At 48.5% G+C, this 27,371-nt stretch overlaps 1 protein-coding gene across 3 annotated transcripts; it reads left to right on the plus strand.

Annotated features, from left to right (window-relative positions):
• On the plus strand, window positions 1–27,371 carry RGS20 (regulator of G protein signaling 20). Of its 3 annotated transcripts, none has more exons than XM_031441627.2 (5): window positions 1–536; window positions 19,652–19,806; window positions 22,101–22,187; window positions 25,175–25,409; window positions 26,589–27,371. In XM_031441627.2, the coding sequence occupies exons 1-5, from the start codon at window positions 123–125 to the stop codon at window positions 26,775–26,777; spliced, it is 1,080 nt and encodes a 359-aa protein (XP_031297487.2). In that variant the 5' UTR covers window positions 1–122; the 3' UTR covers window positions 26,778–27,371. The 3 variants fall into 3 exon arrangements, with proteins under 3 accessions (XP_031297487.2, XP_064336887.1, XP_064336886.1); XM_064480816.1 differs by lacking the exon at window positions 1–536 and adding an exon at window positions 1,730–1,905; XM_064480817.1 differs by lacking the exons at window positions 1–536; window positions 19,652–19,806 and adding an exon at window positions 1,709–1,905.

The following is a 27,371-nucleotide window of genomic DNA, read 5'->3' on the forward strand; positions in this document are numbered from 1 at the left end:
GAAAGGGAGGAAGGGGGAGTGAGAGGAAAGAGAGAAGAGGGGAGAACCAGAGCAAAGGCCTTTCCTTTAGCTCTCACTGACCTTCTGCAGTCCCAAAGTAATGCTTCAAAACGCCGCAGTGAATGGCACTCGAGACCCCTTTTCTTCAGCCTGTAGCCGGATCCAACAGTGACGGTGTGCTGGTTTTGTCTCTCTCCTCCCCCTCCTCTCGCCTTTCCCGCCGTCGGCCTGCACAGCTCCCAGGCTCGCCTGCTGCCCCGAAGCTGCTCAGTCTCCTTTCTGGCACGCTCTCCGGCTTCGCGCGCTTCTTCTCGCACCTTCTCCGGCCACCCCCTCCTGAAGCTCCCCAGCGGCGCCGGGACTTCTCCCTCCTGCTTCCCGCCCTGCCAGGCGCTGGGCTCTCGCGGGAGCACGAGGAGCGGCCGGGCCGCCTCTCGCTCCTGCTCAGGGCAGCTCTGGCCCTGCCCGGCCGACCCCCTGGGGGACGCCTGCCCCGGCAAGAGGACGCCAGCGCTGGGCAGAGTTGGCCCATGCCCGTGAGTACTGTGGTCTCCACCACGTCCCATCTCCGGCCTCCCCCGGCCTCCAGCACCCGGGGTTCCTCCCTTCTCCACGCGGGGCCAGCAGGGGCTCCAGCCAGCAAGGGGCGCGGTGGGGGCGGAGGGGCGGACAGGAAGGTAGAGACTGAGCTGAGCACGTTCAAGGAGACGGCTGCCCGCCTGACACCCCCTCCCCCCAGGAGACCCCTGAAGCTACTTTTCCCAGGCCACTTCCTTCCAGGGTCAGTGGAAGAGGGAGGGCGCCCCCGCCCTCCCCCAGGCTGCTTCTCGAACTCTCGTTCGCTACGCATGGCTCTCCTCCCCCTTCTCCAAGCCTCCCCGGGACGAGCCTCCGCCCCCTCCTCGCGCTCCCACTCCCCAGCCCTCAGACACTGCGGGCTTGGGAGGTCGGGGAGGAAATGACGTGATGTTATTTTAGTGTCAGGTCAGTTTCCAGCCTCAGTTTAGCCCCTGGAGCTCAGGCGCAAGACCCCTGCGGTCTGACTGCGTTTGGCTCCCGCGGGCACACCGGTGGCCACAGGGACACGCGGCAGAGCTGGGCGGCGGGTCTTCTCCTTGCCCCCACTCCGGGGTCGGGAGTTAGCCACTCCTGCCACCCAGCCCGGAGGGACTTCGGCTCAGGCTGGCCAGGAGAGGGCGAGGAGCCCCTTTCCAGTGCGGGGCCCCGGAGGCGGAGGCTGCAGCCGGGTGGGCGGGGCAGAGCTGGGAGAAGCACCCTGCGGAAAGGGAGAAGAGGGGATCTGCCCTCCAGAGGCGGACAGTTCAGGGCCAGACTCCCCGGGAACCAGCACACTGCGCGCGGCGCACCCCCGCACACACACCGGCCCCTCCCTCCGCCCGCTTCATTCACCAGGTCCCAGCACGCTTCCCCGCCCGCTAGAGTCTCGCTCGGCCCCCACGCGCCCTAGCAAAGGGACAGCAGAGGGGGCTCTGCGGCCCGCACTATCGTACTTCCTAACCTGGGCTGGAAAAGGGGACTACTGCCCCGGCGTGGACTGGGTCCTGCGCGAGGCCTCCGGCGACACCCCCCCCCCAAGCCCCCGCCGCAGAGGAGCGCGCCGCCGCGGGAGGGAGGGAAGCCCCTGGGATCGCCCAGCCGGGGAGGGGGGAGTGAGGGGCGGGGAGAGGCAGAGCGGAGGGAGGGAGGGAGAGGGGGCGAGAAGAGGGCGACAGGAAAGACCAGAGTCAGAGGAAGGGGGAAGCCAGAGAGAGTGATCGCGGGCGTAGTAAGGGCAGCGCTGAGTATTAGAACAAAAATCGGGCCCTCGCGGGACGCATGCGCACGGCTCACGGAGGCGAGCGGGCCGCAGCTGCCCCTCGGGCTCGCCGGCTGGACTGTGGAACCGTGAGTACCCGGCTTCCTCAACGCCCCCTTCTCCCTCCCGGACTCACCCCAAGGCCTCGGGCCGGGAGGTGGTCGGGGCCGAGGGGGGCGCGCACGCTGGGCAGGACCCGGCGCTCTCGCTGTCTCCGTGGTGGCCGCCCCCTCCGCCCATCAAGCCCCTACGGTAGTCAGTGCGTCGGGGGTGCGGGGCTTAGGGTGTGACCGCGTCTGAAGGGGGGTCCGCCCGGGCGTTCCCACGACCTTTGTGACCGGGCGTCTGCGAGCCGGTGGGCGTGCTGACACCCGGAGGGGATCTGGGAAACTCCCGGCGCCGGAGGCGGGCAGTTGAGCGCAGGTGGGAAGGAAGCGGAGACCTTCCCGGGACCGCGCAACCTCCCTTCGGGAGACGCGCCACTCCGGCGGGGACCCAGGAGCCGGGCGCGAAGCCGGCCCCCGCCACAGACCCCGGAGGGTCTGACGCGGTGTCGACACTGATGCTCTGAAAACAGGATGAACAGAACTGTCCCCACCCCCTGCCGGCGCCAAGGAGGTTGATGCGGGCGTCGCGGGTATTTTTCTTGAAGGAACCGGCGACTGAGTGTTCCGCGCTCTTGCGGCGGCGCTCCGAAGTTGGAACGAGTCTGGCACTCGGGCTGCGGAGACTGCAGGGGGCCGGGGGCGGCCGGGGGACCTCCGGGGCGGCGGCGCGCGGCCGCGGGGTGGGCTCTGGGGGTCGGTAGGCGCGGTGATCCCCCCAACTGTAGGGAGGGGGAGGGGGCCCGGCCCGGCGGCGTTGGGGGGCGTTGGGGGAAGGGATGAAGGGAGACAGCGCCCGGGGACTGGAGTGGCTTGCGGGCCTCCGGGCCTCGCCAGCGTCCGAGGAAAGCCCAGAGGGGGGCGTCCAGGTCCCGGAGCGAGCCCGGCGGCGGACGCGGCGGTGGAGGACGCTCAGGGCGGGCCAGGGGGGGCGGACAGGGCGGAGGAGTGCGCGCGTGGGCCGAACTTCTGTCCGGGAGGAGCGGCGCGCTGGAAGGGAACTCTCCCCCACTTCCCCTCCTCCCGAGATCCGGCTGCGGCCGAGCGCTCTTTGTCCTCCCCCACCGGGCCGATTGGCTGGAGCGCGCCGGGTGCCCCAACCCGAACCGGTGCCTGCGGCACGGGCGCAACTCCTCTCGCCCCCGGGGCAGCACGAGCAGGCGCTCGCCGGTCGGGGCTCCAGTTGCCCCCGGCGTGCGGGGAGCTTCCCCACCACCTCCTGTGACCCTCCGGGGTCAGCCCCTGTCCTCTGCAGCTCCGGTCGCAGTGTCCCTGCGTAGCTTGGTTTCATTTCACTTCTGGTGGTTCCAGGTTGTGCAATTGGCTAAACGAGGGTCCGAGTTCACGAAACAGCCTGACTTACTCCCTAGACTTGGCAAAGGAGGTTTGTGATGAAAGGAGTCTATCTGCAAACGTTTTTTTCCTTCTCACAACCTAATTTTCTACTGGGCCGCATCCTGTTTATCTTCTGCTCATTAAGTGGCATTTTTGTACATTAAGTGGCATCACGTATCAGTAACGCCTGTAAGGGGCAACATTGCCGAATGGATAAGAATCCTGGACTCTGTAACTGTCTGGATTCAAATCCCAGCCTAGCTGTGTGACCTCAGGCAAGTTACTTAACCTCTCAGATCCTTAGTTTTATTGTCTGTAAAGTGAGGATAAGAAAAGTACCGACATCACAGGCTGGCTGCCTGCATTCAGTAACTGAACGCAGTGGAGCTCTGGCACATACCAGATGAAAGGTAGTATTACTATTTTCATTATATGGATGCTAAATTGGCTACGCAGACCTCAGAATATAACAAGATCAGGAACAAAATGCGTATTTTGTTTGTTGTTAAGAGTATACATAATGAAATAGAAGATGTCCGTCAAAATGTAAAAACAGAAAACGTTCTCTATGTCAGTATCTAAATGTAAAAACATTTCTACACCACCTGAACCCTTTTATCTCAAATAAGTATTAAATATTTACATACAAGCTTCAAACAGAATTTTAAGAAAATAATCTCTAGCCTTCAAAATGCTTCACTTTGTAAAACAGATACACATTAAAAATAGGTATTAGGTCATGGTACATACAGAAAACCCCATGTCTGCATGAAAATATTGCACTGAGTCAATTTTGTTTAAGAGACTGTGGGAACTTACCTTTTAAGCTAGAAATGCTAACTTCTCTAAGATCATTGTAAGCATTTTAGCCACAATACCCTTGCTATCAAGCATATAGAATGATAAAAGTCATTACTTATTTACCTCCTTCCCTTTACAGGTGAAGAAGGATTCAGAGGTTAAGGACTTGGGTCAGATATCTGGAGGTAAACAGAGGCCAAAATGGGATTAGATTTAGGTCCTGACTCGCCACCCGGGGCTCTTGCACACCACACAGGATTTCCTGCTCGCAACAGATTTATGAATGCTTAACAGATAGGAAACCAGAAGGTATTATATAAAGAAAAATATACAAGCATCCATTCTCTCCAGCACCAGGAAGACTGGGTGGTAATGTGGCCACTGCTGGCCCACAGCTTTATCAGGGTCCCTCACATCTGAAAATGACCACCTGACTTGCTTGAGGGAAGGGAAGGTCACAGGTGGAGCCAGAGGCAGAGCCAGAGTTAGAATTTAAGGTCCCACCTTTGGCTGTGTATTCTGTTAACCCCTTTTGACAGTTTTAAACTAGAAATCATTTTTAAGCTGCTCTTAAATTTTCAAAAATCTTCCTGCTGGCTTTGAAGGTCTTACACAGCTTTTTAGGAAAGTCTTTCAAGATTACATTCAAGGAGATTTTATTGTTCCAGATTTTGTAAACAAGCAAGAGTGAAAAAGGAAAAAAGAAAAAGAAAAGCTTTCTTTTTTTAATGCAATTGCTGGGTGACTGGTTTCAACGCAGACCCTTGAAGATGAGTTCCTGAAGTCGTCCTGTTGTTTCATATCTGCAGGTGGCCATCTAATAATGTTCACCTTCCACAGACAGATGCAGCTGGGGGCTAAGAGGTCCAGCCCTCACATAAGTGGCTTAGGAGTTACAGGGCGGAGCCTTTCAAGCCAGCTGCTGGCCTTGCGAAGTTGTTTACAGGAGTGGTGTGTCTTCCAGGGAAGTCGCCTCTAGGAACTGTGTCTGCCTCTCTGAAGGAGGAACCCATGGTTCTCTCCATGGATATCTCCCTCTTGGTTTTGCACCTCTCCTGATCCCTAACCCATGTTCTTAGTCAGAAATGCAGGGCATTGAGCAGCGAGTGACTTTCTAGCACACTCCCAAGCCAGTTGAGCAGAACTGAGTTTTGAAATCGCATGTGTCCATCAGGTCTCATTATGATTACAATGTGAATCACTCTGCAGCTGGCAATATTGCCGATTGGTTTTCTGTGCACCACCGGGTGACTCACACTCGGAGCCTCCGTCCTCATACACGTAGTGTCAGTCAGCAGCTAACAGGGTCCACGCTGAGTCGGCCTGGCGTTTACAGTGAGGCACTCACGACCTGGCACCATCTCAGTTGGCCCCTGAATGTTACCTTAAGCAACCAGTTCAAGAGTGTAGACAACACTACACCGAGTGAGCGAGTTCACCGTACAAGTGAATGGGCTTCCGTAGCAGCCATTCACGGTGGAGTCTGTGACTGGGTGCTTAAGGTGATATTCCTGGGTCATGAATTCACAGAATCCGGCTGATTAGATTCTAGCCATTTGCACGGGGAGTTGTTTGTGAAATACACGTAATATGCTCCACTGACCGGCAGTGACATTTTACTGGAGTTACTTCAATGAGGATTACAACCAGTTGACCTTTCTGATTTGGGAAGGCTCAGTTTTTAGATATTAATTAATTTTGCCCTGACTTGTAAAATCCTTTTTAAGTACAAATTAGTGTTTGAAATTTAGACAAGAGCATCTCATGCAAAGTGACCCAGCAGTTGGACTTCCTGAGGCCGTGGGCTGTACCACGTGCACCTCAGCCAAACAGAGAAGCAGAGGAAGCCTCCTGTTCTCTGGTTTGTCTCTGTCTGTGCCTCGACACCCCCGATGCAAACTGAACTGTGTTTGCTCCGAAACCAGAACACAAGTTTGTGGTGCCTGTCATTCTAAGGCTGCAACAGCCAGCACTTCCAGCCCTTCTGGGCTGTCTGGCTAGATCAACACAGGCTTGTACAGCTGTTCCATTTATGCAAGAGAGTGGAAAGAATTGTGCAACCCACACCTTACCCAACCCTTGCAAATGACTTCTAAGTCTCAGGGTGGGGTGATAATGAGATTTAAGGGTCCAGTAGATTTCTTTTCTTTTCTACTTTTTTGATTTCTTAATTTGTGTAAAAGTGTTGTTGATAATTAATGGCAAGAAGTTATTACCTGTGAAATCAAGATCAGACTGTTTAAAAAAAGTACATGTGTATTTCTCTGTGTGTGTGTCCTGGTGGATGCAGGAGAGTCCCAGATGTGTGCATTTCCCCCTATACCTTTATTGTGTTTCTACAAATAGCCATTTCTAGTGATAACCAGGATGCTATTTCACCATATCTCCTGCTGTATAGAAAGGAATAGATGCTGCTTTGCATTTAATGGGGACTGCAGATCAAGAGTTCATTTCTTCCTGGCTTAATGCAGTTCCTGGCAAATTCAGGTCATTGATACTCTTTGATAAATTAGACAATTTATAAAATGAAAACAAAAGTTCATATACATTTGCTAAATTTCAGTGAGGAGCTATAGCTGCTTTGTGAGAGTCTTGATTCCTTTTAACTTTGTTTATTTGTTATAACTTAAAGAGGACACATTTTAAGTGTGCAGTTTAATAAACTTAACGCAAGTGCACCGTCATGTCGCCATCATCTGGGTGAGGATTTCTCCGCCTCAGCACTGTGGACCTTTGGGGTTGAGCACCTCCCTGCAGGGGCTGAGCTCTCCACTGCAGGATGTTTAGTAACAAGCCTGCTCTCTACCCGCCCGATGCCAGAGCACCCCTCCCTGGAAGTGACACCCAAAAACGTCTCCAGGCACTGCCAGATATTTCCTAGGGGCTCACCGCTGATCAAGATGCTGGCTGTTTTCAGCCTGTATCCACAAGACCCCCTCTAGCTCCCTCCTAGTCAGTTCTTCCAGAGGTAACCACTCTTGTAAGTGGTTGTAAGTTCCCAAACCACATCTTAGTTGTGCCTGTTTGTGAACCTCTTGTACAATTACCCAGTCCGTGTTCTTTGCGTCTGGCTCTCTCACTCAGCATTCAGTTTTTGAGATCCGTGCGCGGTTGCTGCATCTGTAGTTACTTCTCCATGCAGTGTCCCTTTGTGTGACTGCACCATAGCGTCTCCATCCTGTTCTTGAAGGACACCCAGTGTGGGGCAATTGTGAGTAATGCTGCTATGAACATTCTGATTCAGGTCTTTTGATAGACGTAGGCCCTTACGTCCGCTGGATGCTCAGGAATGAAGCTGCTGGGTAATAGATCCAGTATATATTTAGCTTTGTTGGATGCTGTCAGTTTTTCGAAGTGCTTTTACACTCCAAACCAATTTACACCCCTACCAGCAACATGTGCATTGCTTCACATCCTCACAAGCACTTAGTATTGTCCACTGATTACATTGTAGTTGTTCTGGTGGCTGCAGAGGTGTGCCATTCTGGTTGTAATTTGTGGTTCCCTGATTACTAATGATGGTGAGCACTTTTTTTTTTCAGCCATTTGTATATCTTCTATTGCAAACTGCTTCTACAAGTTTTTGGCCTATTTTTCTATTGTATTGTCTGTCTTTTTCCTATTGATCTGTAAGAGTTCTTTATATATTCTGGATATAAGTTACTGTCAAAATGTGTGTGTGTGTGTCTGCCTATCTGTGTGTGTGTGTGGCAAATCCAAGTCTGTGTCTTGCCTTTCCACTTTCTTTCCATTGTCTTTTGACTTTGATAGTTTCTGTTGGAAAATTGTGCTTCTATGAAAGCAACACGTCTTCTCCCTCTGGATGATTTACAATTTTTCTCTTTGTTTTTCACTCTCCACAGGTTTGAATATAATGTGCCTGAGTTTGTCCTGCTTTGGATTCATTGGGCTTCTTGTATCTGTGGATTGATTTTTTTTTTTTAGTTTTTGTCGGGAGAAGGAAGGATTTATGGTTTCTTGCCACAAGCAAGGAGAACACAGGGGATCTTTCCCAAAGCGGTGTCTCCTGCAGATTGAAAACTTTCATCAGCTTCAGAAGTTTTCATTTAATGTCTCTTCAGATGTCACTTCTTAACTGTTTTCTCTCTTTCTCTCCCACGTTTGAGATGCGAATCATACACATTTTAGACTTTTTCCTTTTTTCCCTCCTGTCTTTTCTTCTCTCCTATGGTTTGTCCATTTTCCCTCTCATTCCTTCAGCTTGAATACTGTCTTTTAACCGTGTTTGAGTTCACTTAATCTGTCTGCTCCTGTGCCCAGGCTTCTGCCAAATCATCTCATGATTGTTAATTTCAAAAACTGTTTTATTCTAAATGCAGTATGTCCGTTTGATGCTTGTTAATACATTTACATTCTCTGATGAAATTCTCCATCTTTCCTCATCAGTTTTTCCATCTAATTCTCATCTACTGAGTCCAGTGTTGACATTTGGGGGGAGCTTCTATCTGGTGTTTGTTTTTCATTATTGGTCACGTTTTTCTGTCTCTTCACATATCTAGCACTTTTCGTTGTATGTAGACATCGTATATAAAGAAACTGTGTAAGCAGAGATGATATCTTCCACCAGCAAGGAACCTCCCTTGGAGGGCTTTCCTCTGTGAGGATAAGGGGCTGATCGTGTCACTCCTAAAAGGAACTGAAATGGGTTGGGGCTGGTTGCAGTTTTGCTGAGACTTAGGTACCCTTGGTTATTCCCACTCTTCAAGTGTTTCCTCCTGGGCGTTGGATTTAGAACCTAACAGGTTTCTGTCTCCTCACTCAGTCCTGAAAGACTGAGACTCAGTCTCACCATCAGAGGCTCTGAGTGTCTTTCTCTCCCCATCTTCCACATGTGGTAACTGACGTGAGGAGGCCAGCTGTGCGTCTAAGGAAGACCTGGTTTTTGAAGGGAGACTTGTCCTCCCACGTGAGACCTAGAGTCCCATGCCCAGGGCCCACCCCTCCTTCAGGGAAGAAGACCCTTGTGACAGCCCGTGCCCTGGTGACACTTCAGGTAATTCAGCCTTTCTGCCTCCACAGCTGTCTGGTGTCTTTAGAAATGGGACTTCACTTTTTCCTCTGACATTCTTAGTTGCTGCTCAGGAACCGTGGTCTGCCCTGACCTATTACCATTTTTCCTGGAGATATTTTTCATGAATTAAGTTTCTTTTTCTTCTATCTTGGGAGCACATTTTTCCCTTTCTATTACATCATTTGTCTCCAATGCAGTTTAGAAGACGCACGTTAAACATTTTGCTGTGTGCGAGTTTGAAATATAATACCTGTTTTTTGAGTTTTAAAATGTTAGAAGGCAACGAAGTGCGTTGTTTTCCCTGCAGTGCTTGACGCTCCGCGCTGCGGTGCTGCGGCGTAAGACGCACCAGCGATGCGGCGAAAGATCTGGCTTTGAGCTGTGACCTTGCGCACTAGTTCTGGGAGCCTCTAGTTCCAAATGTACCCAACGGGGGTGATTAAACTTACTTTATAGCAAGAGATGTACAGCGGACGGTCTGAGAGAGCATTCAGTAAGTGGCAGCTGTCATCATTACTCCTGTAATATTTATCCATCATTATTTCAGGCTGCTGAACATGGATAATCTGATTTGAAATACATATTTTGATATATTTATATTGGGTACAGATTATAAAATTTTTACCATTCAAATAAGGTGCTGAAAAAAAGTTTTTTCTTAATGTGAAAGGCTTGTACCTTTGACTTAATATCTATGAAAATATTACTAAATAAATTTGTGAATTCATATTTTGCCTTAATCTTTGCCTTTCTAGGCTGAAAATACATAAATAACATTTAGTGGCAGGAAGAGTTACATCCGCAGTCATCTGCGCTCAGTAAGATTCACAGCTGACTGCTTGGTGGCAGGCTTTACTATAAGACGTTGGCAACAAGAAGACAGTATTAAGAAATGTGAAGAAAAGGCAAACAGTATTTTCTGGAAAGGACAGCTGGTTGACCTTTGCAGAGGACAGTCTGTGGGGTCAATGAGTAATTTTAATGATATCTCCATGAATTATTGAAACATAATTAATTTTCATATTAAATTTCCTGTTATCAGTCTGCTCTTTTATTTTGACTTCTGCATTTGGTTCTTTTTTTTTTTTTTTCAAAGACCTCACTAATAAATGGAAACAGTTGGGTTCTACTCTCAGTACAAGATGGGAATAGTCATCTTGGGAGCAGCTGGGTGGCTCTGGAGCAACAGGCTCTCCTGCCCCTCCCCCCAGTGGACAGCCCTTCAGGCCTTAATCCTTGAGGCCAGAGATGCAGATACAGCTTAGTTGTTAGTTCTTTAGTGTGACGAGAGCCGGCTTCTCTGATCCAGCCTCGGCCCTCTGAGAAGACTGAACTTCAGACAATTTGTAGGCAGATTTAAATCAGATAAATCAAGGCACAAGAATTATTGGGTTGAGTTTTACAACAACCTAGAATTTATCAAATTCTAAGAGCCAAGTTTTTGCTAAAGCAAATAAGTCAATTCTGGCCCTTTAAACGACTTGGGAGTTCTGTGCTGTTCTTTTGGCAAAATGAGGTACTTATTAACAGAAACATCCAAACACTACACCAGGCCATGTTGAATAAATTTGGGTTAAATGAGGTTAAATAAAATGGTACAAGAAGGGATGAAACAGGAATCCAAAATCTAATCAGGTGAAGGGCTCACCTGTTCATGTTAAACACGTCTCATAAATTAACCCCAAAAAGATATATTTTTCCCTTATCTTCTAGTCATGTGCTTAAAATTATACAGGTATTAAAACTGTAAGTACTAATTTAGATAGAGCATATATTTGTAGAAGTATACCAAATTAGTCTGAGAATCAGGAGACTACATAGAGATTATCTTTTAATGGAAATTGGTCCTTTATGAGCCTTTTAAAAATTTTTTTCAACTTCATTGTATTTTTATATTTTAAAAATTTTTGTTGTAGTTGATTTACAATGTTAGTTTCAGGTGTACAGCAAGGTGATTCAGTTATCTATATACATGCATATATATTTTTTCTTTTCAGATTGTTTTTTATGAGCCTTTTTATGTATCCCTTAGGATGGAGGTTTTATTCCTAAATCTCAGTATCTAACTGCCTTCTGTTGTCGCAAAAAGAGGGTCACGTGGCTACGGTTCCCTGCAGAGTCCAAAATGCATAACCATTACGCATTTCGATTCACTGAGATTTTTTTCAGTGTTAGATCTGCTTGTTCAACATATCAAGCTACCTAACACTTCATGCCAAGGGGCTGGGACCTAAAATTCAGCAGCTATTTTGGCATAAACTGTAGAAAACCAGAACCTTGAGGAACACAGATTCTCTCACACACACCCCGGAACAGCAGACAAGCCGGCTTTTCCACGAGCCCAGCGCCAGGGACTGGCGTCGCGAGCACGAGGCAGGATGGAGCCCGGGAGAGACGTGCCGGCGTGCCTGCTAGCCCGCCGCCAGCAGCCGCAGGCCTGGGGGAAGCACTGCGGGGCATCGGGACGGGCGTCCAGAAGCAAGCCGGGTCCGTCTGCCCGCGGCCGGGGCCGCGCTGTGGGGGGAGGAGCTCGGGCCTGGGCGTGGCGTGGGGACCGCTCCGCAGGGGAGGTGTGGGCGAGGGGTGGGGTCACGGCGTCCGCCCATCGGACAAGGGGGACCTGCGTGTGCGCTGGACGCTGTTGGCGGGAAAGCAGGCTGTGCTCCGGTGCCGTGGGTGGCCGTGGAAGGCCACAGGAGGGACTAACAAAATCTGGATTCTGCTTTAAAACAGTAAATGTTTCGAGCTTCCAGGGCCGAGGGGTCTCTATTGCAGCTTCTCAACTCCGCCACTGTGTCCGGAAGCCGCAGGGGACAGAGTAGAAGGAGATGGACTTGCGGGGTGGGGGGTGCAGGGGATTTGGAGAGAAGTGAGCACGTCTGCGGTGAGCGAGGTGCCGAGGAGAAGGCCCGAGGTGACCCCTGGGATGGGGGGGGGGGGCGCGTGGAGGACCTGAAGCAGGCTGGAGAGCACACGGTGGGGCAGGGGATGCGCTCTTGTGGGCAGCAGTCTCTACGAAAGTAAGTTCGACAGGTAACAACGTCCTTCCTTAGAGAAACGGTGTGCTCTCAGGAAAAGAAAATGCAGAAATCAGACCAAAAGTCCGATTAAAGACAGTCTCCCATAGGAAGTAAAACCAAACGATCTAACTCAAGTTTCCTTTTGCCGTCCCCGTCATTTCAACATTCCGAATTTTATACTGAAGGGAAAACCTAGTGACAATTAACAAGCCCCAAAAGTTCTGGCGAGGAGGGGCCGGAGGGGAGTGACACACACAGAGGTTCTGTGGATGAGAGCTCGGATGCTGGACACTTTCAGGGATTCAAGCCACTCACAGAAAAAGCTTTAAATAGGACGAGACCTACTGGTAGTTCAGACCGTTTGTAATAGGGTCGTCATCACAGATGAAAATTCTGACTCATTGTGGATGTGAGGCAAAGTGTGAACAGCCAGCGCTGCCATCCAGTACGGGATCGTGGAAAACCTGCTATGGGGAAAGGGAAATTTGTGAAAAAAGAGACGGACGGAGAAAAGGTGTTCAGAGGCAGACCCATACGGGGTAGAAAAGGCTAGTTCGTTACTTACAAACACGCCTTTTTGTACCTTTTATTTTCCTTAATTTGCACGTACGTTAACACTTCTCATAACCCTTCTGCTGTAATTGGTGGAAAAGAAGTTCTTCAAAGAGAAAATACTCATCTAGGCCTGACGGGTGTGAGAGCTACACCCAGCCCAGAGGGGTCACGGGAGCCCCGCCGACTGGACCAGCGTGCGGGCGGCTTCTGCGGGATGGACCAAGCACCGGCTCTCACCTGGGATACAGCAAGGACACCTTGTCCCTAAGAGTTTACATCATTCAGGCTAAAAACTTAGGGACAATGATAGGGAGCTTCGTTATCAATGTTATCTATTAAAGATGATGCAAATACCAATGAACGTTACTTTTAAGAAACATAATGACCTTAGCACACTTTAAAATAGGATATCCATCCCACTCCTGGCATATATCCAGAGGGAACTCTAATTGGAAAATTAGACGCACCCCGTGCTCACAGCAGCGCTGTCTACAACAGCCAAGACACGGAAGCAGCCCAAATGCCCATGGACAGGCGCGTCTCCCCGCAAAGCGCAGGCGTGCTCTCTGGCTCTGACGGGCCGGCTTCACACCCCTTCTCCAGGCTTCCCAGCCTCAGCTTTCCGCGCCGGTTTTGGTCACCGCTTGCACGTCCTCAGGGGCGTTTAGGTTCCTTCGAGGTTTGTGAACGGTCAAGTTGCCAGGTGTCTGGGGGTCAATGGATGGGGGCCTGGCTCTTTGAGTCTCTGCTGAATGTAGACAGGGGTGTAGGATCAGTTTGTTTATGGTCTTAAGACATAATTTGAGGACCTTCCACATGCGTCACTCTGTTACGTGAAATGCCGTCGGGAAGAGCTCAGGTGGAACAGTGGCAGTGGCCCCGGAGCTCAGGGGCCTTTCACGTGCACGCGCTCCCGGCCTGCTTTGCGTAAGTCTCCGTGTAGCTCCTGTTCTGTAGACGCGGAGGTGGGGGCTTAGAGCAGAGAGGGAATTTGGTCCAGGCCTCACAAGTGGAAAGGCCAGACTGGACGAGACCTTGGACTTGAAACCCCACGACAGCTCTCCTCTGTTCCCACTACACGCCTTTCTCAAAATTCTGGATCAACCGTTCATGTTTTCCAGCTGCGGCTGGAAGGCCCGCCGCAGACGTGAGGGACTCCTCCAAACAGACCCCCCGTTCCCGCCACAGCCTCTCTGGTCCTGGTCCTCCCAGGGCTGCTCGTCTCGTGATCTGGCCTCTCCGGAAGCCCCTCTCCCTCCCGCCCCTGGGACCCAGTCAGTTGTCCTCCACAGTTGTCCCCTCGTGTCCCTACCTGTCCACCTCTCCCTGAACTCTGGCCACTCCGTGAGGACAGCGCTTTCCCTGTGGCCCTGGTAGCTGGGGACATTTTTACACTGAAATCCCACCACTTCCGTTCTTAGAAGTCAGGTCGGCGTCTCTGCTCTTGTTGCCACTACATTTCTTCCCTTGTCTTCCCTCAAAAACCTTCCCCCGTAAATTCTGACACAGGACACACATGGCTGAACCTTGAAGACATAAGTGACATAAGCCAGTCACAAAAGGACAAATATTATGTGATTCTTATTTGAGGTACCTGGTACAGTCAAATCCCCAGAGACAGAAAATAGGATGATGGGGGCCGAAGCAGAGAGTATGCGTCAGTGTTTAATGGGGACAGAGTTTTGGTTGGAGAAGATGAAGAGTTCTGGAGATGGAGGCGGGTGATAACTCTCATGGATCCTTCCAGAATGTGACCCTTTTCGTGGTCACTGGGGGCAAGAGGCAGAGGGCACAGACACGGAGCCCTCCTCCCTAACCCAGGCTCTGCCAAGCAGACCAGGGCCGTGGCCCATGGAGGGAGAATGGGGGCAGACGTGAGAGACATCGGGCGATAGACTTCATCTGGCTTTGCCAGGAGCTGGAAGTTGAGGGTAACTTCAACTGGACAGATAGTGACGCTGCTCTCCAAGAGACAAGGAGGGAGAGAACAGGTAGTTTTGTCCAGGGAAATGTCAGTTCGATTTTAGACATTAACTTTTCTGTGTTGTGCATATCTCATCCCGTTTTTTCTGGGATTGGCAAGGATTGCTCAGAAGTTCTCTTCAGAGAACCTATCCCCTTGCTGTGAAACACTGAGAAAGCTAGCAGACGTTCTCACCCCAAACCTGACACGTTCTTTAATGATTTGAAGATTGCCTGAAACAGCCTCGCAGACATTAATAAGTGTTCAGTACTTTCAGGGGTGCCCTGGGCTCGGTTGTCGTGGGAACCCCCCCACCTACAGTCTCCTTGAGGAACCCTGTGGCCTCCTGGGGTAAAGAGAGCCGGCGGTTAAGATTTCAATCAGCACTTGCGAAATGCCCTTTAACCGTTAATTGGTGTTAAGGAAGAACAAGTAAATGCATGCATAATTTACTCATTTCCCTCAGCGCATACTTTCTTACTATTTCTAATAGATCCCAAAGGCAATTGCAAACGTTGACTTACACAAAATGTTCATTTAGTAACAGCAGAAGAGAAAGATATTGCTCCTATAGTCTTAGAACCTTTGGTGGCTTAAGCTACAAACCTGGCGACAGCTATATAAACAAGAGTAAAGACTTCCATTCAGAGTCGCCAAAAAACAGATGGTAACATGCTTAAATCATTTTTTTTTAAGGTAAGGACATGTGAAGGCACCCATCTGGAAGTAATTATAATTCTAAAAAAGTTGAGTGTTATTATTAAGCTTTCAGTTGACTTCCCCTGCTAGAACAATGAACCAGCTTTTTCTTAAAACAGTCCTGGAATTATTCAGACAATAAAACCAAAAAGACAAAAAAAAAAAAAAAAAAAAAACACCGAAAGACAGAAACATTTGAAAAGTCACAGTTTCACACAGAGGAAGAGTTAAGCTCTCCCACTGAAACCCACTAGCTGCTAAACACTGTGAGCTTTCTGTGTCCTATAAAGTGGAAGACACAGCTTTGATCTGAATTTTGGCCTCTTTGTGATGAAGTCAATGCAAGTAATCCCAGCTCTTCATTAACACTTCACGAGAGGGAGCGAGCTGGACTTCCTTGGTGATGGTCACATGGCGGGATAACGGGCCAGCGTCCTCAGGCCTGAGGCTGGCTTACTTCAGGATCCCCCAAAACTACAGAAGCATCACTGTGGACTAGATTTAGCTTATTTCCCAGCGGCTAATAATGACAGGTGAGAGCCTTGGGGAGTGTGGGCAGGCAGAGGCCCTGTTTGTGACTTAATTGGCATCAGGTGAGCGGTGTTTATGCTCGTCATACGTGGTTCAGAGAAAGCTGTGTTTGCCTGCTGCTGTTTTCAGAGCCGGTAGCTAAACCCAGGGAGACTTCAGCATCCACCCTTTTGGTTTCAGTCGGTCTGTGTTTCAAACTTCATTGTGTAGATTCTTTTCAGTTATTTTTGTTGGTTCCTTTTTTTTTTCCTCATTATTTTGGGGGGTAGTAATTGGGTTTATTTATTTTTGATGGAGGTACTGGGATTGAACCCAGGACCTCGTGCATACTAAGCAGGTGCTCTGCCACGGAGCTACACCCTCCACTGATGGGTAGATTCTTGAATGAGAGAGCAGCAGCAGCAGCCAAAGAGGACTTTCTGTGGGTTAATCAGCCTCCAAGCCCCACATCCTCACATACAGCTCCCTCCTAGTTCTGGAAGCATGGTGCCCATCACGCCAGATTGGAACCTTCCTCCCTCCCTCTCGAGGAAGGAGTTTTAACAGTTCCTTTTGCAGCCTGTGCCCTCGGTTTCTTCCAGCTCTACAGGGAGTGATAGGCTCGGGCGGAGAGGTACCTGGATCATAGCTGCCTCCTCCCCAACCCTCGGCTGGGCACCAGGCTGCAAGGAGAGCCTTCAGGAGGTCCTGCTCAACCCTCTACCAGGCCGCCATCCCCACCGAGCACACTCTGGGTGTGCTTGAGAAGGTACCAGTGATGGGAGTTTCCCATCCTGGGGAAAATGATGTCAGAAAAAGGTTCTCAGGCTGGGGAGACTTAGACGGCAGAAAGACTCAAAGAAGGCTAAAATTAGGAACAAATGGTGACTGCACTTAACAGGGAAATGAACGGGCCTCTCGAGGCTGCTGCACAGAGAACATTCCTGGAACACCACCCCTCTTTCCATGCACATTGGGACCACAGCTGTGGAAGCCCAGGAAGCAGAGAGTCTAGAAAAGTGAACAGACGTGGCTCAGGAGGAAGGGAGCTTTGTTCCTCACACAGAGCAGCAACAAAGACCTGGTCATGTGAACAGGCGCTGGAGAATGTCATTCTAAACGAAGGAAGCCAGAAAGAGAAAGAAAAATACCATGTGAGATCACTCAGAAGTGCAATCTAAAAAAAAAAAAAAGAAGACACAAATGAACTCATCTACAAAACAGAAACAGACTCACAGACACAGTCAACAAACTTACGGTCTCCAGGGGGAAAGGGGGTGGGAAGGGATGAAGTAGGAGTCCAAGATTTGCAGATACTAACTACTGTGTATAAAACAGATATACAACAATATTTAAAAACACTCAGTATGCAACTACATAGCACAGGGGACTATATTCAACATCTTATAGTGAACTATAATGAAAATGAGTATATGTGTGCGTAAGGGTGAAGCATTATGTGGTGCACCGGAAATTGACACATTGTAAACTGACTGTACTTCAGTAAAAAATAAATAAATAAAATCACTTTTCTGAGCTAATAATAGTTAGGTTAGAATTTTTTTCTAACTGGTTACTATTTTCAATTTCAAATTACCAGCAGATTGCTCTCAGGATTAAGAATGTATCTTGGCTTTTACTTGAACTTTGAAAGACTTCTCTTAAATGCTGGCTTCCTAGGAATGGAAAAGCCGTGTTTGAGTAGGATTATCTCTTTGTTGAGATCTGAACATTTAATAAACTTCCAGCCTGTTTTTCCCATTTCCTCGGGCTGGTTTTAAAATGTCATAAATCACAGAATAAAGCCCCTGAGGTCGCTGATGTTGGTTTTACATTCATCTAACTTGTGAGCCTCAGGCTCCTCAAGCAAAGGCGGCCAGTTCCTGGGGCATCACGCTTGTGACATGCACACAGCATCCCAACGGACGCTGAGGTGACGGCCAGCAGTCGGCCCCGGACACACGGGAGAGGCATAAAGTAGCAATGGCAGAGGAGCACTGATTCCGTGTTACTTAGAAGGAACAAATGGAAATGAAGCGTGTGTGGAGTTTCCCCCTCACACATGATAAAGGCAAAGGAAAAGATGCGTGAAGCTAGTTTTGCTGATCAGACCACATATCACTGTCTGAAAGGACAAGCTGAATTAACACATACGCCAATGGCATGTCTCTTTTTAATTTTGTAAATAGTAGCGTTCATTTACTGTATGTTGTTGGTCTTCATATTAGTTAGCTGTTACATTACAAAATTAATTCTCTACAAATATTTAATAACACTCAATATGCAACTCTCCCGTAAGCAACTATGTACATTTGCCTTTTGAACAAGCCTGCGGTAATTTAAAGCATCTAGATCTGACAATTAGGATAACTAGTAACAGTAAGTTTCAGTAAATTTGAAAACTAGATGAAATGGGTGGATTTTTTTTTTCCCCCAGGAAATGAAAAATACCATATTGACTCAAAGAGAGAAAGAAACTGTGAAAAAGAACAGAAATCAAAGAACAAATTGCAAACACAGTCAATAAGCCACTCCTGAAAGATTCCAGTAATTTTACCGCCGAAGTCTACATATTCTTCAGGGGAAAAATAATTCCCTTAGGAAAAAAGAAAGAAAGGTAGATAAGTGGATTTTAAAAGCTCTTGTAAAATATTACCACATCAATTTCAGCAGTGTAATAAAAGAGTAATCATCTTTTAGACCCAACAGGAGTGTACTTAGTAAAGTAAGGGTGACTCAACATTAAGAAATGTATTCATGTGATTCACTTTATTAACTACCCCAAGGACGAAATTCATAGGATCATCTCAATAGATATTTATTTTATTTTATTTGAGGGGGTAGTTAGGTTTTTAATTTATTCACTTTTTAGTGGAGGGACTGAGGATGGAGCCCAGGATCTCGTGCGTGCTGAGCACACGCTCCACCACTGATCTAGACCCACCCCCAGGTGTGTTTTTAATACAATAGAATTTGACATTTCTGAAACGTTATTAAGGAAAGATTTCAAACATACTTAAGTGTAGACGCAATAATCTAACAAACTCCATGTGTTAATGGCATAACTTTAATTATCAGCACTGTTTATCTTTATTTGCATGTTTTATTAACACTTTTAACTTCCTCTCGGGCTCTCCTAGGTCACCACGGCTCGGCGTGGTGTATTCATGACCCTTCGCTGCTGAATACTCCAGCATCTAGTCATTGGGTGAAAAATCACACCTGTCGGTTTAGAATTTTCGGAACTGAGGGATGACAGCTTGCTCGTAAATGTTATAGAAATGGCATAGATTTCTGTATACTTGTTTACTCAAAATTTTAAATGATTTAAGATGTCAGAATTAGTGAACCATGTGTAAGAATTCCAAGGAACCATGTAAGAAATTGTAATGATGTTCAGAGCAAAATTAGAGTGTGAGCCCAAGTCGAGACTCTGCGAAGATGAACTGAGACGTAGAACACTGAGGAAAGAAACGAGGAGTTACAAATCAGGACAGTGGCTGACGTCCCAGGACAAATGCACCTGCTGTGGGTCCTCACCGAGGGCTGTGATGCGGGTCTGTCTGCTCGGCTGAACTGTGAGCACCTTGGCTCAGGGACCCTCGGTCTGTCATTTTACGCCTAGAATTCATCGCCGTGCTTGGCAGGTTCTAGACAGTGAAAAAGTATCTGATACATTAATAGATTTAAGCATCAGCTTTTAGCAGAATTAGAAACGACCTGGGTAGCGTCGCACGGCGTCCGGTCAACAAGCGGGGCGGGGGCGCTCCAGGCTCCGTGGTGCTCACTGCCCCGCCTTTGCTCTCCCCGTTGCAGCCGATGGGCTCCGAGCGGACGGAGGCGCGGAAGCGGCCGGCGCCCGCAGCCCCGGCGACGGCGACGGCGCGCCCCGGGCCCGGGCAGCGCGGGGCGGGGCGCCGAGCGGCCAACGCCTGCTGCTTCTGCTGGTGCTGCTGCTGCAGCTGCTCCTGGTAAGGCCCGCGTGCGCCCCGGCGGGAGCGGCCCCGGGCCCCCGGCCTGGGCTTCACGCCAGTCGCGCTTCTGAAGCGACGGCCGTGTGCGGTGATGTGGGGCTCTGTGAATGACAACAAAAACAAAAAACAAGCAAACAAAACGAAAAGCAAGAGGCCACACCCTAGCGCTGGAGAGACATGTTCAGATCCCTGAAACCAAGCAAACCGACAGATGTCAAACAACGACAGGGCAGTCTAAGGCAGTGATGACTGTTAATACTGGGGCAAAAACAGCGCCCAGACTCCCCCCAGAAGTGAACCCAAGGCCTGCTAGCTGGTAACAGACGCTTCGCGGAGGGCTTAATATGGGTCTTGAAGGTTAGGGTTATGAAGGAGAAGCAGCCTGGATTTTATCTTCTGCTGCTTCTGTTTTATTAATTTTGCTTTTTAATAAAGAAAAATGTCAATGCTTGGCAGGGAGAGAAAAAAAAATCTAAAAAATATAGGTTAATTTACTGGTAGGGGAAGATACACAATTATTGCTTAAAAACGGATACAACTTGACCATTTGAGTCATTGTTGAAGGTCTGGAGAAATGCGTATGATTCACACCTGGAGATCACAGGGATGTTAGGTTGCGGTTCTGAAGCCTCGGATATGGCACGTGCTTAGTGCCAGCCCAAAGTGTGCAGCTTCAGGCAGTTAGGTTGTTGTAAATTAATGTAGGCTCGGCTGCAAGCTGGACCAAGACCTCACTGTCCAGTGGAGAAGAAAAACTGGGATTGATCGGTGACATAGAACCGTTAGAATTGGGGGTTGCGAGATGGGGGGGTTGGAGGTTGAAAATGAGATTTCCAGGATAGTTTGGGCTGCTCCTGTCTGCCTTGGGCTAGTGTCAGTTTCCAAGAGGGTCCTCTCTGGTGGGTGGGACCCAGTAATGGGACATTCTGAAGACTGATGGCATCATGATGTAGGGAGGTCTCCCCATGAGGGACAGAACCCCAGACCCAAGTGGGAATGTGGGGGAGAGGGGCAGACAAGAGCCAAGCAGCCCAGCATGCAAGGTGAGCCTTCAGCCCTGAGGAGGCGTCTAGAGGCCCCAGCAGGAGACGAGAGGGCAGGCACGTGTAGATGCTCCTGACACACATGGTGTCCAGGACCCAACCTAGTCGGGGAGGAGACCCCCAGCCGTGAAGAGAGTAGGTTTTGGCCCCTTTCCACTCTCACTCTGCGAATCAGGCTCAGTGAGGTGACGTCTGAGACATGTGCAGAGATGTCCCAGTGCAGGTGGTCAATTCAAGTCCAAAATCGACTCCCGATGGCTTAAAAACCTACATGTGACAAGCCCAGAAGGAAACACAGGGCGGCAGCTTTTACGATCTAGGGGAGGATTACTTTAAAAAAGAAAAAAGAAAATCCATAAAAGGACAAGACTGATAAATTTGACTGCACTGAAATAAAACAATGTTTAACCAGAGAAATAAAAACATATTCCACGCAAAGACTTGTACGTGAATATTCACTGCTGCACGTGTCATACTGTGAGAGGATTCATGGCAGCATCCATCTGACTGAAAAAAACTGGAAGAAGAACGTGAAAACGAATATATGCGTGTATATGCATGACTGGGACATTGCCCTGCACACCAGAGACGGACACACTGTAACCGGCTGTCACTAAAAAGGAAAGGAAGAAAGAGAGAAATTAGTAGCCTTTAGAAATACAAACAGTAAGGTGAGGAGTTAGGAGATAAAATTGAAGTGAAAATTCCATTGGCTGTAACCACAAAAAAACCTTGGAGTAAATTTATAAAGAAATGTACAAAATGTATATAAGGAAACTCAAACTCTCTTGAAAGAGACAGAGACTTTGACTGTATACTTTCCTGGTTTTCTCTCATACTTTTGTAAAATGTGTGCCTGTAAATATACAAAACCTCCATTTTCATTTGAAACATGAATGTATTCATGGAGAATGTATACCTTTTCATAGATGCAGGAAGTGAAGTGAAAACCCCAAACATTCCTGAAAACCGTAACTTTTTACTGCTTTTGAACGGACATGTTTTATGAAAAGAATTGTTATTCTAAATGGGAACACTCTCATTAGTGCAGACCGCAGTGTTACAGTTTATCTCGCCAATGCTCTGCTAGTAGTCATTCTTTTGGTGTTCTTAAGACAAAGCAGTGTCAGTTTTATCAAGAAAGAAATTGTACTTGGTAACCTGGAGTTCTCTGAAATATCTGTAAAAAAAAATCTTTCCTTGATACAAAAGGATCTCAACTGACACATCTATGTCCCTTGCATGCAGTCTGACTGTCAGAAACCAAGAGGAACAGAGACTCAGGAGGGCTTCCTATGAACTCAGCAGAGAGGACCTTCCAACCTGCGAAGAAAGGTAAAATCTCCTATTGTTTAGCTCACTAAGTCACAGAAATGCCAGCCTTACTATTTTTCCTTCCAGTTTTATTGAGGTATGATTGACATGCGGCGGTGCAGAAGTTTAAGCTGTACAGCATAATGATGTGACTTGCATACGTCATGAAATGATTATCACATATGTTTCGTGAACATCCATCTCATATAGAGTCTCAACCTGATTTCTGTTTGCATCATATGTTCCAACAGAACGCGGCTTCTCTAACTGCAGTTTAACAATATCAGATCATAACGTGCCATCACCTTTTCACTCGGCAGAATTCCTTTCAAGTTAATTAATTTAATTGTGTGACAGGGAGAAAAATCAGTTCCGTTATTAATCTAATGCCTGTTAATCACAACTATAAATTGATGCTTCATGGCAAAACATAGGACATCATTTTATTTTTATGTGATATACTTTTTTTAAAAAAGAACATAATAAAACATAAAAGTTGGGTTTTCAGGAAAGTTTTCCTAGTCTCATGTTTTTCTTTACTATTAATTTATACTTAGCTGATGTATTTTTTGAAAGCATTTTGGAAAAAACTTTGGAAAAACATATAAAGAACTTTCTGTAATGCCAAAATTTTTAATTGTCTTTTTTCCTTCCTGTATTATCAACTGGTTTGCTTTCACTTACCTGTTCTTATATTTCACTTACTTGCCTTCACATTATGCCTCTATAATTGCAGATACTAGGCAAATATCCTAAGAGCAACATTCAAATAGGTCTTTATTAAATTACTTATTTTTGATGGGAGAAAAAAACCAAGTAACCTAAAAGTTGACTTAAAATATTTTTCTTCAGTCTTTATCTTATTTGTTACCCCGATACTTCAAAGTCTAGGAAGCATATTAAAATCTTCCACAATGTATGAGTCTGTTAAAAACAGCTTTTATTTGATAATATTTCAGTATACTGTATTCTGTACCAAAGCTTGAGGCTTTGGGTCTGACCCAGAACAAGAAAGCCCACATCTAGTCCTGGCTCCGCTCATTCTGCCAGAATGACCTTGGGCCCTTGGCAGCCACAGTCTGCCTCAGTCTCCTCATGTGTAAAATGGGTGTATTAATAGTTTGTTGTGGCTCAGCCAAAGCAGGGTTGTCATAAATACCGAGTAACTAGTAAAGCACTGAGAACAGAGAGAAACAAGAGGCAAGGACTCAATTATGTTGGACTTTATTCATTCTCAACTGTATCCAGTAATAGAAAATGACTTTTTGTCCAATTCAGTGCCTTTGGCTTCCAGTTAGTTCTACTTAGATAATAATTGTATTCCTATTTGCATTTACCTTGCGTATCTTTGCCTATTTGTTTTTCATTTTTGGTACTATTTTGTATGTTTCCCAAAAAATAGCACCATGTTGGATTTTGGCCTGGCTTGAGTCTCTGTCACTGAGTGGGAATTAGAGTCAGAACGCAGTTACACTGGGTCAGTTATGTTGACGATTACCGGTATGTTTAATCTTCCAGCATATTTTTGTTGATTGTTTGCTTATAATCTCTTCTAATTATTTCCTTCTTTTTTTTTTTTTGCCATATGAACTGTGCTTTCTTTGCTCCTTGGTTCTTCAGTGCAGTGGAAAGGATATGCTGTCTCTCGCTCTTTATTTAATGTACTCCTGATTAAAGTTTTCAGAATCATTCTTTAATGTGTTTCTTAAATTGACAGGAGTAAAAAGACGTATTTTGAATCCCCATATTTAAGGAACATAATTTAACCCACTTTATGAAGCCTCACCAATTAAATTAACCTTTCTAAAAAGAATCCAGGATTTTTATGTAGATTACCTTATTATTTTTTAATTATCTTTTAAATATCTTTTAAAATACTTCTTTCAAAAGTAATTTTCCTAGTTGGGATGGATATCTGCATCTTCACACAGGATGCTTTTTGCACGATGGCAAGCCTAAGCACCTGCTCAGTCAAATCAAACAGTGCAAAAGCTTTGCAATAAAAGCTCGATTGTCCTCCTACTCCAGACCTTGTCCCAATCTCTAGGTTTAACTGCCACCAACAGTGTCTTTACGTATCCCCAATGGAACTTTCTATGCATTCACACACAGCTGCACTTAAATGGGATCTATCTACGCACTGAACCTAAGTCTGAAGCTAAACTCGCCCACCGTCGGCCCAGCTGACTGCTCTCCTTCTGAGACCCCCCTTTCTCTGTCTGATCTCCAGCTTTTCCCTGAGGCTTCACTGCTGGGTCCCTTGTAATCCACCTCCAAGATACGATTTCAAGAAAAGGAGCTAGAATTTACACTGTGAACTTTGCGTATGTGGGAGAGTTTTTGTCTACAATCATCACATACACGGGACAAATTCACTATATAGCAAATTCTTGGGTGTACATCCTTTACCCCCCAAAATTAAGCAGAGAGCCTTTGGCAGTGCGGCAGAGGGCTCCATCTGTGGGCCTTCCCAGTGCACAGCGACAGGTTTTGCATAAGCCTGAGAGTGGTCAGACAGTGGTAGGATTTTTTTTTTCACTTCCTTTCCTTTTATTTTTTTTTTTATTTTTTAAGGTGGGGGTAATTAGCTTTGTTTATTTTTTTAATGGAGGTACTGGGGACTGAACCTAGGACCTCGTGCATGCTAAGCACACACTCTACCACTGAGCTGCCCCCGCCCCCCTTTTTTCACTTACCTACTTTAAACCTTTGCCGTGTGCACTTGGGCATGAAGGAGCACGTTCTTGGCAGCGAGTCTCGCAATCTGGTTTGCAGGCACCACGGCAGTGGCCCTGCCGCCCCACTCCACAGCTGGCAGGCACCCCACTCCACACCCGGCAGGCGCCCCACTCCACACCTGGAAGGTGCCCGGCTCGGGTGTTTCTGCCCAAGGCTCAGGGAAACGAGCACAGCTCTGGTCCTTGGTGCACATTTTCCTTCTCAGAGGGGTGCCATTCACTGCAGCCACCAGTGACACAGCCCCTCTGCCCCTCCTCTCGCCCGCCCAGCCCGAGCCCCACACTGGAGGAGGCCAGCGCCTGGGCCCAGTCCTTCGACAAGCTGATGCTGACGCCCGCAGGGCGGAACGCCTTCCGAGAGTTCCTCCGAACCGAGTTCAGCGAGGAGAACATGCTCTTCTGGATGGCGTGCGAGGAGCTGAAACAGGAGGCCAGCAAGACCATCATCGAAGAGAAGGCGAGGACAATCTATGAGGACTACATCTCCGTCCTTTCCCCCAAAGAGGTGCGTGCCCCCCAGGAGATGCTCCCCAGGAGGTGCTCCCCAAGAGGTGCCCCCTGGAGGCCACGGTAAGAGGGACCCCTTCGGTGTCCCGGCACCCCGCCCACTCACAGCTGCTCCAGGATACGGGAGGGCAGGAATCCGTGGCCCCATCCTTGCCAAGCTGGGAAGACAGAGACCCCGAGATGCTGAGGCTGTTCCACTGTGCTAGGTCTGAGTTACGGGTGGGCAGGCAAAGGGGCTTTGCAGGAGGAGGATGGGTGGTGCCTCTGGAAAGGCAGATCGCTGGAGCCAGCATTCAGTGATCTGGGTGATCATAGCTTCCCTTTGTGTTAAACCACAGCGCGCGCACTGCATAGATACCACGCCCCACTGGCGCCGAGGTGGCCGGGCCGAGGTTCCTCACCCCGCAGAGGGGACGTGTGAGTTCACGCGGGCGGGGGTGTCCTGTTCTGGGCCGTCTGGTGTCCAGTGAAGAGGCCAGCCCCGTGGCCCGCTCTGGGCGCCGACGAGCCTCATGCAGGAGGGAGAGAGACGACTTCGGAGGGCGAGAGCCAGCGTCTCCCGGGACTTCATGAACTCCCAGCACTTTGAGCAGATTCTCATGAAACCCTGGCCAGCCACCATCACCGTCACCCCCACTACAGGGACCAGTGCATTAGGGCACGGTTTAACCGGCCTGAGGCCCCACAACTAACCGGTGGCCGAGCTGGAATGTAAGGCCCGGCCGGCGATGCTGGCCCTGCCGCGGGGCTTCCGAGTCAGACTCCTGCGCTGACAGCACGGGCCCGTTCCCAGCGCCCTGCGGCGGGTCCAGCTCCAGGCTTTGGCCCTAACGTTCTGAGGGAATTAGCCGGGGTGCGTGCGTGCACCCCACCTCTGCTCCTTGAAGACTGCAGCACATTCATTCTCAAGTAGTCACCCAGGGCTGATGCCCGCCAGCAGCACTGAGGCTCAGAAGAGGTACAGACTACCAACCCTCAACATCCACCGAGTCAGAAGCTCCGTGGGGCCCAGAGACCCCGACCCCATTCACTGTGCTCAGGTTCCCTTGTGGCCGCTGGCTTCCTGGATGACCTTGTTTGGTTTGGGAGTTCTGAAAAACGAAACCAGTTGTAGGAGTTTGGGATGGATTTCCAAAGGGGCCCGTGTCTAACAGCGCTCCCGTGTCCCCGCCGACAGGTCAGCCTGGACTCCCGCGTCAGGGAGGTGATCAACAGGAACATGGCGCAGCCGTCCCCCCACATCTTCGACGACGCCCAGCTCCAGATCTACACCCTGATGCACAGGGACTCGTACCCCCGCTTCATGAACTCTGCTCTCTACAAAGACCTGCTCCGGTCCTTATCTGAGAAGTCAGCGGAAGCATAGGCTGTGAAAGCTGTTTATTGTTCATGAACTGATAAGCGAACTCGTGGGCTCCGTCTGGTACAGGGAATCGCGAGGAGGCGGTGGGATCTTCTGCTGGGTCGCCCTCGGGCTGTGGTAGAGAGGCAGTGTATTTACATTTGTAGGAGCAGTCGCGTGTTCTCAGTGGCAAAGACACAAGAGGACATCTCACTGCCTGGAGCAGGTCCGTCCACGGGGACAGACAGGACCCAGATTCCCGTTTTACAAAGATGTGACCGCACCTTGTAAAAACGGCATTCCACTTTCCTCTTAGGACACATGTGTGCAGGTACACACGTGTGCGTGTGTATCTTACGTGGTTAATGGAAAGCACTGTGCTCTTAAGTGGATCAGCCTCGAATGTCTCGGAAGAGAAGTTGTGCTTAGAAAAGTTCTCTTGTCGAAAAGTTACTGTTACTTTATTACCAGAATCTGCCAACCTAAAGGAGGCATTCTTAAGTCCACAGCTTAGTGGTGTGCATCACAAAACGTTCAAGGAAGTGTACCTCTGTTTTTATTATTGGAAGAAACGTGGGCATTTTCACTCTAAAAAAATAAAGCACAAGAGTTTTATCT

This window comes from Camelus dromedarius, chromosome 30, assembly GCF_036321535.1.
Source record: "Camelus dromedarius isolate mCamDro1 chromosome 30, mCamDro1.pat, whole genome shotgun sequence".
NCBI lineage: Eukaryota > Metazoa > Chordata > Mammalia > Artiodactyla > Camelidae > Camelus > Camelus dromedarius.